Raw genomic sequence first — 13125 nt, 5'->3', positions numbered from 1 at the left:
ACATTTTCAATTCAAGTTTATCCAAATTGTAAATGCTTCAAAATGTCACCATTTACCTGAAATGGATCTTCACTGATCTTGCTTTGTATGGTTTGCTTGAAGCATCTTACAGACATTTGGCCACTTACTTACGCACCTTAACCTCATCCAGGCTTGACCCTCTGACTTGGCCTCAGACCCTTTGAGGCGTCACCAGCTGCAGGCCGCCTCTCGCCTCTCAAAAGGCCCTCGTGCCTCCGGCCGCCTCCCTGCATCGGGCGACCCTCAGTAGTCAGAGCCAGAATTTGAATAACAAATGTGCAGGAATGACCAACTGTTTAGTGACCTGGCAAGGTCAAAGATGAACAATGGAGATTGTTCCTCTGGTGAGCGGCAGCACTCGGCTGAATTCCTACAGCGGCTGATAGAAACTCTAGGAAGAACTTTTGGATATGAAAGTTTAAACCTGAACAATCTAACACAACACAGCAGCTCTGCAGTCAAAGTCCCGTTTTTAATGTTCAAATTTTGTAGTCAGATAACTGATCTTCTTTATGTGGCCTCAAAGTGTTTGAATTAACATATAGAACATATAAGATGTGTTTTTTAGATTGTATAAAAAAAGTCCTATTGTGTCTTTTTGTGAAAATGTTGACGTGACCACCAGCTGCTCTTTTGTTTGTTTTTAGGTCAAACTTTTAATATATTAACTGTGAGGGGCAAACACACACACAAACACACATACACACACAGACACACAGACACACACACACACGCATTGTGAGCTCAGCATTTGATCCCTGTGACTGAACTAAACTTTGTGGCGAACTCTCACCCCCAACACACACACACACACACACACACACACACACGCACACACACACACACACACACACACACACACACACAGAGCCATAACTCCGCCCTGCTGGTGCGTCCTGCTGCGTTCACGGACCGCCTCGGGGGGCGTGGCCAGCGTGGTGGAAGCTTTTAAATTCCGCTCGGTCTCTGAGCTCGTATTCTTAGATGAGTGATGCGCGTGACGGAGCTCCACGCAGTGTTTGGAGTCGCGTTGAGAGATTAAACCGCCGTATGGACTTTACATCTGAGTTTTTAGTGATTTTTGTTTAATTTCAGTCATGTTGAAGCCGCTTGTGACTGTATCGAGCGCAGCGTGTCTCTGCCTGCTGCTGCTCCTGGTGGCCGTGCAGCATCACCGGGGTCAGGTGGATGTGGCCGGGGACACCGGGGCGGACGCGACCGTCCCCTCCGCAGCGGAGTCCGGGACGCAGGCGGATGAGGCGCAGCCCGGGGGGAAGAAAGGATTCTCTGCGTATTTCACCAAACTGACGCGCGGACGGAGGGAGGTGGAGAAGCCCAAGCAGCCCGCCGCCTCCGCCACCGACGCGCCGCCGGCGGAGGACATCGGCGCCGGGGACGTCTTCATCGCGGTGAAGACCACCAAGAAGTTCCACCAGTCCAGGCTGAACCTGCTGCTGGACACATGGATCTCTAGAAACGTGCCACAGGTGAGTCCAAAGTTTAGAATGAGTTGATGATCTGCTCCCCTGTAGGTTCTGTTTCTGGTTCTGGTCTTTCTTTGTGTTACTTTAAGTCCACTAACACACCGGGTGATGCTTGTTTGATCGCATCTTACACTGTTGCATTGTTCCCTGCGTGGATCTGTCACTTTCTATTCCCCCCTGAATGATGACGCCTCTGAGACCCCCCCCCCTCTATCTCCCCTCTTTTCGAACCCCCTCCTCCCCCCCCTCCTCTTGGGTGCATGGATGCTTCACAGCACCGACTCCAGCTCTGTCCCCCTTCCAGGACTAACAAAGCGTCTTTCTAATGGGGGTGTGTGTGTGTGGAAGAAAAGCTTTTTCCCTTCAGCCCCTTGTCTCGCCGGCTCCATGGGAACGTGGGAGCCCAGTCTGGGTCAAGCCTGCCGAGGGGATGGAGGGGGGAAACCCGGGGGGCTCGGTTGAGGGGATGCCTGGGGACAATAGGGTGCATCTATAGGCGGGTTTGCGCTGGGAAATAGCACGCTGGGTATGAAAACGGGGCCTTGAGAACCAAGCGCCTCTTTTAGACGGAGCACAAAGACACTCACAGCTCCTTTTTTGAGTCTAAACTGTGGCGAGTCAAAGTGATTTCATCCAGCAGGCAGAGTTGTCACGCAGCGATTCTCCTAAAGTCCATTTAATTTGCTGCGGGCCGCGTCCCACACTGTTCAGGGCTTTCTTTGAAAACTTTGCATCTTTGCCAAAACCTTCCTTTGGCAGGAGGTTTGGATGCACATGAAGCCTTGGTGAAAACTGCGATATGACATGAACAGAGCAGATCACGGCCAGTCATGATGTCCAATAGTGACAGAATACAGATTAACAGCATACAGGTCAGATCATATGGGACCGAGCGGTGCTAATGGTTTGTAATGACTCTAGTGGATGATGCTGGATAAGCCATCAGGCAGCTGGGGGGCGAGGGAGGGAGGGAGGGGGGGCAGGGACGCTCTGTGAGCCCACAATGCAAGAGGGAGTTCCTGCAGAAAGGGTGCCAGGTGGTCAGGAGGGACGGAACAAAGGACGGCCTCCACGCTGCCATATGATGCTACCCAGTTCCCACAATGTGCAATATGGCGACGGGGCCGGCGTCCAGGTTAGATTCTCACGCTCAGCTGACGAAACATCTGTGGAGTTCAGATCACCGGTGGAGCTGTAGACTTGTTGAGTAGGACGCCTTTGCTTAGCTTTACCTCATCGCTCTTTTATGCAGATGGACTCGCTCACTATCTGATGAGAACAGGGACAGATTATCTCCACGGTAACAGCGTTGACTCAGAAGCTGATTTAGCTCTTATCAAGTGTGTGAGTTTAGGGAAATAGTGTGTGTGATGGTGCATAAGCCCGAACAGATTGACTCCCTTCTCATTGTGTAACTGTTTTCATATTCAGTGGCCGCTTCCTGTTCTCTATTGTTTCACTCTTCGCTGCCTGGAACAATGCAGCTGCAGCACCGCCGCCGCTTCACATTGAAACTCCATGAATCTGCAGCTCTTTCCCACCCAGACTGGTTTATTAAACTGGGCACATATCTGCTGCTATCAGAGCCTGAGACAGCTGGCACCACGTCTCCTCCAGCAGTGTGTGTGTGATGCATTCCTCCTCTAATTGAGAGAGCAATTATTAGCCAACACTCCAACAATGAAGGCCTGTTTGGAGCGTTTGGTATAAAGACTTGGCACCGGAGGACTCGGGTGCTTTTCGGGGAATATGGTTCTTGTTCTTGGTGCTGCACAATTAATCATTCAGCCTGATTTAAGTAAGGGTTCAGGAAGTCTTCCTCTGTAAGCTGGATGGGAGGGTGAGGAGGGGTAGAGGAGGCTGAGGGAAGGAGCCTGGTGCCCTTCCTTCCTTCCTGTGGAGCTGGAGTCAGCCAGGCAGGCACCACACTCGGCGCACACACACACACACACACACACACACACACACACAGGGCAGTGCCAGGCCTTCCTGCGGGTCAAGAGTGCAGCCTCACACACACTCTCTCTGCTTCTCATCTCCACTTTACGCACGCAGCCATCAGAGGTGAACCCCTTCTTGTTTTAGCGAGGACAACAAAAGAGAGAAAGTAAAGGAAAGCTCAAGCCCCCTCCCCCCTCCCTCTCTCTCTCTCCCCCTCTCTCTCTCTCTCTCTCTCCCCCTTTCTCTCTGGTTAACTCCTGCAGCTGTATGCAAATGCCGGCAAACACATTTAGCATTTACCCAGCAGAGACTTTACCCAGCATGAAAACTCACAGCATTGTTCTATTCAAGTGGGCGAGTACGTGGCCCGAGGGTGGGGGGAGGGAGGGGGGCAGAGGGGGAGCAGAGGGGGGGAGCAGGATAAGGGGGGGGTAAAGCGGCCACACACGGATTTCAATTTACTAATCAGCAGCAGTGCGATTCCCCCCACCCTCTCCCTGTCTCTCCGTCAGTACCCTGGCAGCCCGGGCAGCTGCCTCCCTGATGAGCTCGTCCATTCAGGCCTTTAAAGCAAACAGCGCCTCTGATCCCCTCAGCAGCCAAACCACCTCCAGCCTCCCCTAACCAAATACAGGCTCACGGCTCCTGCTCCTGCTCCTGCTCCTGCCCAGGGTTTGTTCCTCAAACATTAAACTGGTGCAGCGTTTCCTTCTGCGTCTGAGCTCAAATCTCTGCTCAGCTTGAGGAAGTGGACATAACAAAGCGTGGGGACGTGCCGTCGTTGGCGGCGGCTCCCAGGCATGTAGAGGCACGTGGCAGATAAAGGCGGCGTGATGCGCGGCAGGTGCTGCCTTTACCTGAGGGGGAGAGCAAACACACTGCTGGTGGTTGCACAACCTGTGACGCCCGGCGGCTGTTTCATCAACGCTATTCACCCCCCCCACACACACACACACACACACACACACACACACACACACCTGCTCAGCCTGAGCCGCCATAAAGAGGCAGCTAATCTCTAAACCGTGTTCCTCTGAGGTGCTCTTTGTTACAGACGCCTTTTATGAGTAACTGCTACACTTAACAAGAGCCTGCAGTCATGGGTTCAGATCTCACCGCCCCTCTCCACCACTCTGTCACTCATACAGGAGATATAGCTGTGTGTGTGTGTGTGTGTGTGTGTGTGTGTGTGTGTGTGTGTGTGTGTGTGTGTGTGTGTGTGTGTGTGTGTGTGTGTGTGTGTGTGTGTGTGTGTGTGTGTGTGTGTGTGTGTGTGTGTGTGTGTGTGTGTGTGTGTGCCTTTTGTTCTACGTCTGGGATGCTTTGTGGGGGCTGCATAGTTGCCATGGTGAGAGTGAAACGCCGGACAAAAGGCCTTTATTGGAGCACGGGGCTGTTTAACTCCATGCGTTTTTCAATGCATAAAGGACGCCATGATGGATGCTCATCACTCCACACTGCATTTAAAGAACAAGAAGTTTGGACACTGTAGAAACGGGGGGAGGAGGGGTGTGTGTGTGTGAACGATCTCCGGTCTGAGTTTGAATCTGTGGTTTCTCATCTGTAATCTCCTCTGTTTGTTTTCAGACTTACATCTTCACCGACGGAGAGGACGAAGAGCTGAAAAAGAAAATTGGTGAGTAATCAGGATCCATATTGGATTAAAGACGCCTTCAGCTGCTTTCTCTTTCTCTCTCTCTCTTTCTCTGCTGGGGTGTGACTCTTTCTCTTCTCCTCTGTGCAACAGGGAGTCACGCAATCAACACCAACTGCTCTGCAGCTCACAGCCGACAAGCTCTGTCCTGTAAGATGGCAGTGGAGTACGACAAATTCATCGAGTCTGGGAAGAAGTAAGTGCCCCTGCGTCCACGTGCACACTGAGGGTTCAGGGGTTTAATGGCCACTGTGTCATTACGGCGGTTTTGACTCATAATGCTCCCGTTTCCCAGGTGGTTCTGTCACGTGGACGATGATAACTACGTGAACGTCCGGGCTCTGGTGAAGCATCTGTCCCAGTATGCACACACACAGGACTTGTACATCGGGAAGCCCAGTCTGGACCGACCCATCGAGGCCACGGAGCGGCTGGGAGACAACAAGATGGTGCGTAGAGCCTCTCGGGAGTGTGTGTGTGTGAATGTGCGTTTGTTTGTTTGTGTGTGTGTCATATCTGAGCACACTCTCCTGCGTTACAGAGACCCGTCAACTTCTGGTTCGCCACAGGAGGGGCCGGCTTCTGTGTGAGTCGGGGTCTGGCACTGAAGATGAGCCCCTGGGCCAGCGGCGGCCACTTCATGAACACGGCAGAGAAGATCCGCCTGCCCGACGACTGCACCATCGGTTACATCATCGAGTCGGTGCTGGGGGTCCCGCTGACCCGCAGCAGCCTGTTCCACTCTCACCTGGAGAACCTGCAGCAGGTGTCCAGATCTGAGATCCACAAGCAGGTGAGAGGGGGGGAGACTCCGACTCGTGACTTCTGATGATGATGAAGATGAGATTGGAGTGTTAACGTTGCTTCTCCTTCCAGATCACACTGAGTTACGGAATGTTTGAAAACAAGAGGAACATCATCAATTTAAAGGGAGCGTTCCCAGTGGAGGAGGATCCATCAAGGTGAGAGGTCGTCCTGTGTGACCTTTAATCAGACCCCTTTTTTTGACGCCTCTCATCCCATCTAACGCCCCAACCCGCCTCTCTTGTCGTTCCAGGTTCAAGTCTGTGCACTGCCTCCTGTACCCAGACACCCCGTGGTGTCCCCCTCAGGTTGCCTTCTAGGGGGCGACCGCTCCTTCCTCATCCTCGTCCTCATCGCGCCTCGGTATCTGAAAGGCTCGTTGGGACCAAGCGTCTTTTGTATTTAAGACTCCGGTCTTTAATGGTTTTACTGGGCTGCTGTGCGGCCCGTCGCGGGACACTTCCTTCCTGTCTGGAGTCAGGCCCCGCCCCTCGCTCCCTCACTGTTTTGGGGGGACGGCGGTGGCCGAGCTGCCGGCAGGAAGTCTCTTTTCGCCGTTAAGCTTTGCGGGCAATCAGTTGAGCTTTGTAACGTGTATGTTGCTTGTAAATGTATTTGCAATTCTCATAGAATGTGTTTTCATATCTACAAGCGTTTTGCCAGCATTTTATGAACTATTCCTTTCATTTTTCGGTTTAACTTTTCTAACAAAGCAAAGCCACTCAGGTCTACGTTTGTAGGCTTCGTTTTGGCTTTGAACTCACATTAATGGCTTTTCCAGTGTTTGTGGGAGATTCTTCTCTGTATGTTTTTGTTTATTTTCCATGTTTTAACTCGAATGACTCCGGACACAGTTTCTAATATGAAGACATTCCGTGGTGCTTTAATGTAAACGTAGCGTTGTCGCTCCCACTGCCTGAGCTGGCAGGAGGAGGTTTTTCCAAATGCATCCCTGGATGAACTGATCTGTTCTATCAGGAATGAAGCACTTTTTTTTAAAACGAACTTGACGAAATGATATCTTTCATCAGATCTGCGTCCAAAATAAGGAAAGTTAACCCCTCAAAATCTCCACTCCTGCTCTTTATTGTGTATTTAATAATAATAACACTCCTTGCATTTGTTACAATCAGGGAAAAGTAATTTTTGGAAGAGATTTTGGGTTTTGGGGTTACAATCAGATTTTTTTCTATTGTTGTTGTTGCTTTGTTTGAAAATTGCACAGCTGAGTTTCAAATGAGCTGTTTGCTCCTGGAAAGTCGCTCGCCTCATTGTGTGGAAAAAGCAGAGAATTCCTCGACTTTCTCGGTGCCGTTTGGGAGGAAACCCCAAAGTAGGAAAGAGGCGTTTTTGAAACATCTTAAAAATAACAAACACGCGTGTAACAGGAGCCGCCGCCTGTTACCGTAGAGACTAAACACAGACGAGCCTCTTTCCTCTTTGGCGCTCTTTATTATTATACACACGATGTCGCTTTATTCCTGCTGATTCCAATGAGGCGAGAACTTCACACGAGCAACATCAGCGTGATTCCACACAGAGGGGAGTGTGTGTGTGTGATTCCCTCTCTGTCGTCGCTCACCCATATTGGGTTCCTCTGTACAGCTTGATTACAGTATTGTGTACTGGACGCTTTGTTTAAATTTGTAGCGATTGCGTATGTTTAGAATGTATTTCCCTTCCTGGTTTACACTCATGCTTTTGCCGGCCTGGACGTGATGTCGATTCAGGCTGAATGACGATTGCGATTGATTCTCCAGTATCTGGAGGGTTTGAGCAGTTTGTTCCCTATCGTGGCGTCTCAGGGATTCTGATGTGATCCTGGAATGACTCCCATGAGCCCCACAGTGGGACTCCAACCTTTGAATAAAATGACATAACCACTGAGAAAAGTTTGTTTCGTCTGTTTTGTTCCAATTGTCTTCCAACACGACTCGAATCCATTAAAGTACTTTATAAGGGAAAAGCTCATATTCATATTGTATTTGATTTACATTCCTTTCTAAATAGGATTTTCCATTGTGACAGGAAGTACCAAAATAAAAGCCAAACAAAACAAATTGAAATGGACAACACAGCACTTGTACTCTGGCACTCCAGGTCAGGAAGTGTTGGATCCAGGCCGGGGTTTTGAAATTCAAGAATAGTTATGTGCACAAATTCAAACAATCATGACGAAGAACAGATTTTCAATATTTAAGGTGGAAAGAAGTGTTTCAGAGGACGAAAAAGAGACATTGATCTTATTTTGAATGCACAATATGGCTCTGTTCTGTAGATCTAAACTGCAGTAGAGTACCTTAATACTCCCTCAGTGAGAGTCCTCCCCTCTTCCTCCTCTGCTTGTGTTGGTGCGTCGGTCTCTAATCTAAATGTAAATGGCAGCACTTCCTCTCTGTCGCTCTGTTGTGAGGCTGAAACGTTGGCTTCTTCCCAATGTGTCAATTGAAATGCTCACAGGCTCAGTCGGGGCTGTTTATTATTCCTCAGCCGCCGCGACGGGGACCCACACGATGAAGGCAACAGCAAAACGTACCAGGAAAGATAAACAGAACAGAGGGAAGGAAGGAAAAACACCAACGAACAAGAATCGCATGTAACAATCATCAAAATGACTCACGAGGGAAACTTTGACATTATGCTCATATTAATGACCCGACTGAGCTCATTCAGGCATTCAGCATCGCATATAATACACCAGGAGACCCACAGTAATAGATCTGGAACATTTGCAGAGCAGATGGTTTGGTAGGTCTTGATTTGGAAACTTACAACAAAGCTGTTTTGTTTGTATCATAATGTCAAACTGAACGATCAAGCAGTTTGAATCTGTTTTAGTTTAGACCGATCAGTGATGTTCTAGACTCGATTTACAGCTTTTATGGCCTCGACCCCCCCCAAGCTGAGAGTCCGACTCGGCCCACTCGTCCAACTCTAACATTATCTTTATTTAATACAAAATCTTCTTCTTTTGTGGGAGAAGATCAAACTGATCCGAATGCAAATTGAGAGCTCGCCAACGCATCAACACGGAGTTTGATCCTTAAGCCACGTGTGTCTGTTCCCATGAGTGCAGAGGCTCAACAGGGGGGTTTCCTCTTCCTCTTCCTCCTCTAAACACGCTGAGAAACCAGTGAAGATGATGGACTGTTTGTCACTAAATAAACCACCCAAGCTTTTGTTTCTGGTAGATGTACTACGATTCAAAACCTACGATGATTTGTTGTAAACGCATTTCTGGGCGAGGACGCAGAGGAGACGTGAGGAGTGATGTGTGTTTGAACGGGAGATTCACACACATCAAAGCACGCCGTCTTTTCCCACTGAGCGTCTCAGCGGAGCAAAGCTGTGATTATGGGTTTGTGGTGTGGATGTTTGCCCGAGTGATTTGTCTCCCATGCAGAGCTTCAGAGTTCAGACCGTGCCGAGCTTTAAAAGGCCCGATAACGTTTCAAAGCAAAAAAACCCAAAATCTGCTTCAGAAGGATTGTTTTTGTGAAGGTTGAAGCAAAACAAAAAAACTCCAGTGTGAATCTCTGGATGGTTCATCTGCTTGATGACAACAACTACTGCACATGCTGCAATACGATTGATAGTGTGTGACAGAAATCAGATTGTATATTTACATAAAAGGAGCAGTGTTACCGTGGGAGAATACTCCAGTAAGTTCATCATTTGTTTCATTTTGCTGTCAGATGAAGCAGATTTTCAAGATTTTAGTGGAAGAAAAACAGAATTTGCTACAGAATTTGAGTGGAAATTCTCAGTTCCTTTCCCGCTTTACTTCCTAACTCCTCCTCCTTTTGTCGTCACGTCAGTAATTCCGATTTGCATACGCGTGGACAGGTGAGAGTGAAACACCTAACTGCTCTGATGGTATCAGAGTGAAGCGGCACCTCGTCTGCTCCGCCACCTGCCAGCAGCCGGCGGGTGAAATACGACTGCAGGCCGGCGCTGCTGATGATCCGCCGCAGATAGTAACTCATCCGGAATCCACACGTCGGTCACGTTCTGTTGACACAACAAAACCTCCCACATGACGACGTGTCACGGCGAGTCACTACGAGTTTCTACGCCCTCTTTACCGCAGGGTGAAACCCAACAACAAGCAGTGAAAGCATCTGTCACCCTCCTAACGACGCAGAATGAGCCTGAGAGCAGTTTTAGAGCAGAGACAGGATCAGTGTGAGACAAATCAACTCATAGCTTTCATTTAGATTTACTTAGAAAAGAAATATTGGATGTAGAGATAAACTCCTGCTGGTCTCCGTTTGAGTGACAGGAAACACATCACACGTCCGACCTTTGCATCCTGCTGATTGCAACACAAACGCCTCAGTGAGCTTTTCTGCACCTTCATCACAGGGTCGCGTCCCAACATGTGAAACTTCACAACTGGGTAATGACACTGTTTGTTTGTGTCGCTCCAAAACAAACAAACAGACAGGCAAACAGGCAGACAGACAGGCAGGCAGACAGTGAAATGCAGCCTGTAGCCCCTGATTACAAACCTAAATCTGGACGTATACTGGGACTTGAACTCCAGCAGCTGGCAGAGAGCAGCGTTCCACAGGGGATTACACAGCTCAAGGCCCCCTCACACATTGTCTTCATGACTTTCCTTCATTGTATCAGTCGGTCTCCAATTAACAGTCTGCATTGTGTGCAGGATTAGCAGCGGCGGGACGATTCCCGCTGCTGCCCCACAGAGATCTCACCGCGGCTTGCACAGGCCTCTAATCCTCCTCATGTGAGCTAAAGGCGGAGGAAGTGGGACTTTACTATAATCCAGGTATCCCATATCACTAGAACAGGAGAGCTTGAACTTCACGGCACCCACACTTCAGCGTGGGATGCCAGGAAGCTGAAGGAGAGCCAGGCAGGCTCCATCTCGGCCTGGTTTATAAGTTTGCCATCGAAGTTTTGTATTACGTGATGAAGGGCGCAGTGCAAACACTTTGGAAAAATGATGTCATGTATCAAATAGCTTCCTGTATTAAATGCAACCCAAATTTGAATACAAGTCAGTGCCAACGTTTAGTAAACACATCTTCTTTTCATTAGTGAGACGTGTTGAAATGACTCATCAGTGTTTCGGCACAAATGCAAGGCAGCATGCAAACGATCTGTGATTATTGTCATCATGACAGGAAACCAGACGGCCTGTCAGTGTGTACAGATCGTTTACAGTTCATCAGTGTGGAGGACAGCAGGTCCACGCAGCTGGTGAACGCTCATGCTGGACTGAAATACATTCTGCTGGCAGGGAGAATTAAGGATCACATATCATCATGTTGCGGCAAAACCACCGAGTCGGTTTGGATCTGAGGTTCTACAAATAACCTTTACTGTCTACTTGATTTAGATGGGGCTGCTGGTAATATGGAAGCAGTAAGGTCCTGGCAGAGATAATGTGGTCAGAACTCTAATGTGGTGTGTTTTAGAGGTGGACCACTGGATCGTTACATCTGCCTCACAGAGGGGACGACCAACCATCAAAGCACAGGAAGGAAACAGAAACGCTTTGAACGCATGAAAATCTCTGACCACAGAGGGAGAGAGTGTGTGAAGCGTCGGAGCGAGCAGGAGGCTCAGGAGTGTGAAGGTGAGGAGAGGGAGACGGCTCCATAAATCCTCCTCCGGTCCCTCTGAGGGCTCTGGTGTGGACAAAGGAGGAGCTGAGTTGTGAATAAGGGTTGCAGCGACACCCAGGATACAGCTGCCGCCCTTTAGAGCTCAGCCACAAAGGAGACAAGCCACGGCCCTGTTTCCTCCACCGCCCGGCCCCTCGTAAGCGGCACAGCGCACAAAGAGTCTGGCAGGACTCCCTCCTCAAGCAGGACGGCAAAGCGTCCACGTTCACTGCTCACTGTGCTCAACCGTCCCACCATGAAAGACAACATGGACGTCTGGAGGAAGAGAGGGAAATAAAATGTCAGGAGAAATAAAATAAAATAAAATAAAATAAATTAAAATGATTTTAATAGTTTTTGACATTTGCCCAGAATGGTCAAATTTCACATATAGATTTTTTTAATTGGAAAAATAAATCTTTAAATATTAAAGAGCTTTTAAGATTTTTCTAAAATTGACTAACCATGTAAGAACAACATGTTCAGACTGAAGTGCAGGAGCCTTTTAGAGCCGGTGCCTTGGTTTGCTGTGACTTCAAAGGGTTTAGCTGTGGTTCATCACTTCATGTGGGTAAAAACCATCAAACCATCCAAGTCTGTTTTTAAAGGGCCGTTGGGACCCTGCAGGCTGGTCTCTATGATACTCTGGGTGTGTTTTAAAGTCTCCTGTGTGTCCTCACTTTGGTCCTTACTCTGCTGCAGCTGCTTGGCTTGGAGCAGACAGAATCAGAATGAGAGCTGTGGTACAACCACCTGGCGTGGAGCCCAGCCAGACTCAGGAAGTGTCTGTCGGGGGGTCAGAGGGCGCAGCCACCTCCCCCCCTCCTCACCATTCAGCTCCTCACCTCAAAGCATTAGTAATGCATTCCTCCAGTCCAGCAACAAGCAGGCTAATTCAATTTCCTCGACAGTGAGACCGTGTGAAATTTCATTTGCATGTCTTCTGTGCGTGTAAGACGGCCTGTGAAAAGCGTTCTGCCTCCGTCATGCTTTGTTTGTTTACTGCTTTGTCTGGCCTGGTCAGGACAATAAACTGCAGGGGACCCAGGAGATGATGTAACCTCTGTATTCATCTCTAGAAAAAAAGTACTGCGTTTACTGCCAAGATTACTACGGAAATCAGATCAAGTGTTTGACTGATTTGGCATCTTAACATTGGACTGAATGAGTGAAGAGATTCTACCAAGATGGCTCCAGTACGAGGACCACATCTGAGGAAAGTCTGGCCCTGAGCTTGAAGAGGATGAAGGTTCACTCCCTCTCATCCTTTAATATTCCCTCTCACCCCCCTCTCCCTCATGAGTAGCTGTGTTGGGGCGACAGCAGCTGGCTGGCAGCCTGCAGGAAGCCACTGGCCTGCTGCAGACGCTGACCCCTGCCTGCCGTCTGCTCAGAGGGTCACCGACACAAAACCGCCTTTCTACTCTGCGCCGAGATCTGCCACCAATCACAGCCATGCACAGATAAACCGCACAGTTATTTATATTCAAATACTGGACAGCAGTAATGCAACCTCACATACTCTGTATCTATTACGGCGGCTCTCAAACTTCTGGTTCTGCTTAAGTACAAGCATCAGAGTGGATGT

At 49.1% G+C, this 13125-nt stretch overlaps 1 protein-coding gene across 1 annotated transcript; it reads left to right on the top strand.

Moving 5' to 3' along the window:
* Positions 1 to 1015: 1015 nt before the first annotated feature.
* On the top strand, positions 1016 to 7786 carry lfng (LFNG O-fucosylpeptide 3-beta-N-acetylglucosaminyltransferase). Its single transcript, XM_076144318.1, has 7 exons — positions 1016 to 1508; positions 5034 to 5082; positions 5194 to 5296; positions 5396 to 5549; positions 5642 to 5893; positions 5977 to 6062; positions 6158 to 7786. The coding sequence occupies exons 1-7, from the start codon at positions 1119 to 1121 to the stop codon at positions 6222 to 6224; spliced, it is 1101 nt and encodes a 366-aa protein (XP_076000433.1). The 5' UTR covers positions 1016 to 1118; the 3' UTR covers positions 6225 to 7786.
* The last annotated feature ends 5339 nt before the right edge of the window (positions 7787 to 13125 follow it).

This window comes from Genypterus blacodes, unplaced genomic scaffold (assembly GCF_046128005.1).
Source record: "Genypterus blacodes isolate CSIRO-AG114 ecotype Tasmania unplaced genomic scaffold, CSIRO-AGI_Gbla_v1 ptg000028l_1, whole genome shotgun sequence".
NCBI classification, from domain to species: Eukaryota; Metazoa; Chordata; class Actinopteri; order Ophidiiformes; family Ophidiidae; genus Genypterus; species Genypterus blacodes.
Note: the sequence above shows the minus strand (reverse complement) of the source record. Positions and strands in the feature narration are given on the sequence as shown.

Coding starts and splice junctions, on each gene's coding strand:
- lfng (XM_076144318.1), top strand. CDS start 1,119: ATGTTGAAGCCGCTTGTGACTGTATCGAGCGCAGCGTGTCTCTGCCTG. Junction 1,509..5,033: donor TCTCTAGAAACGTGCCACAG/GTGAGTCCAAAG, acceptor GTTTGTTTTCAG/ACTTACATCTTCACCGACGG. Junction 5,297..5,395: donor TTCATCGAGTCTGGGAAGAA/GTAAGTGCCCCT, acceptor CCCGTTTCCCAG/GTGGTTCTGTCACGTGGACG.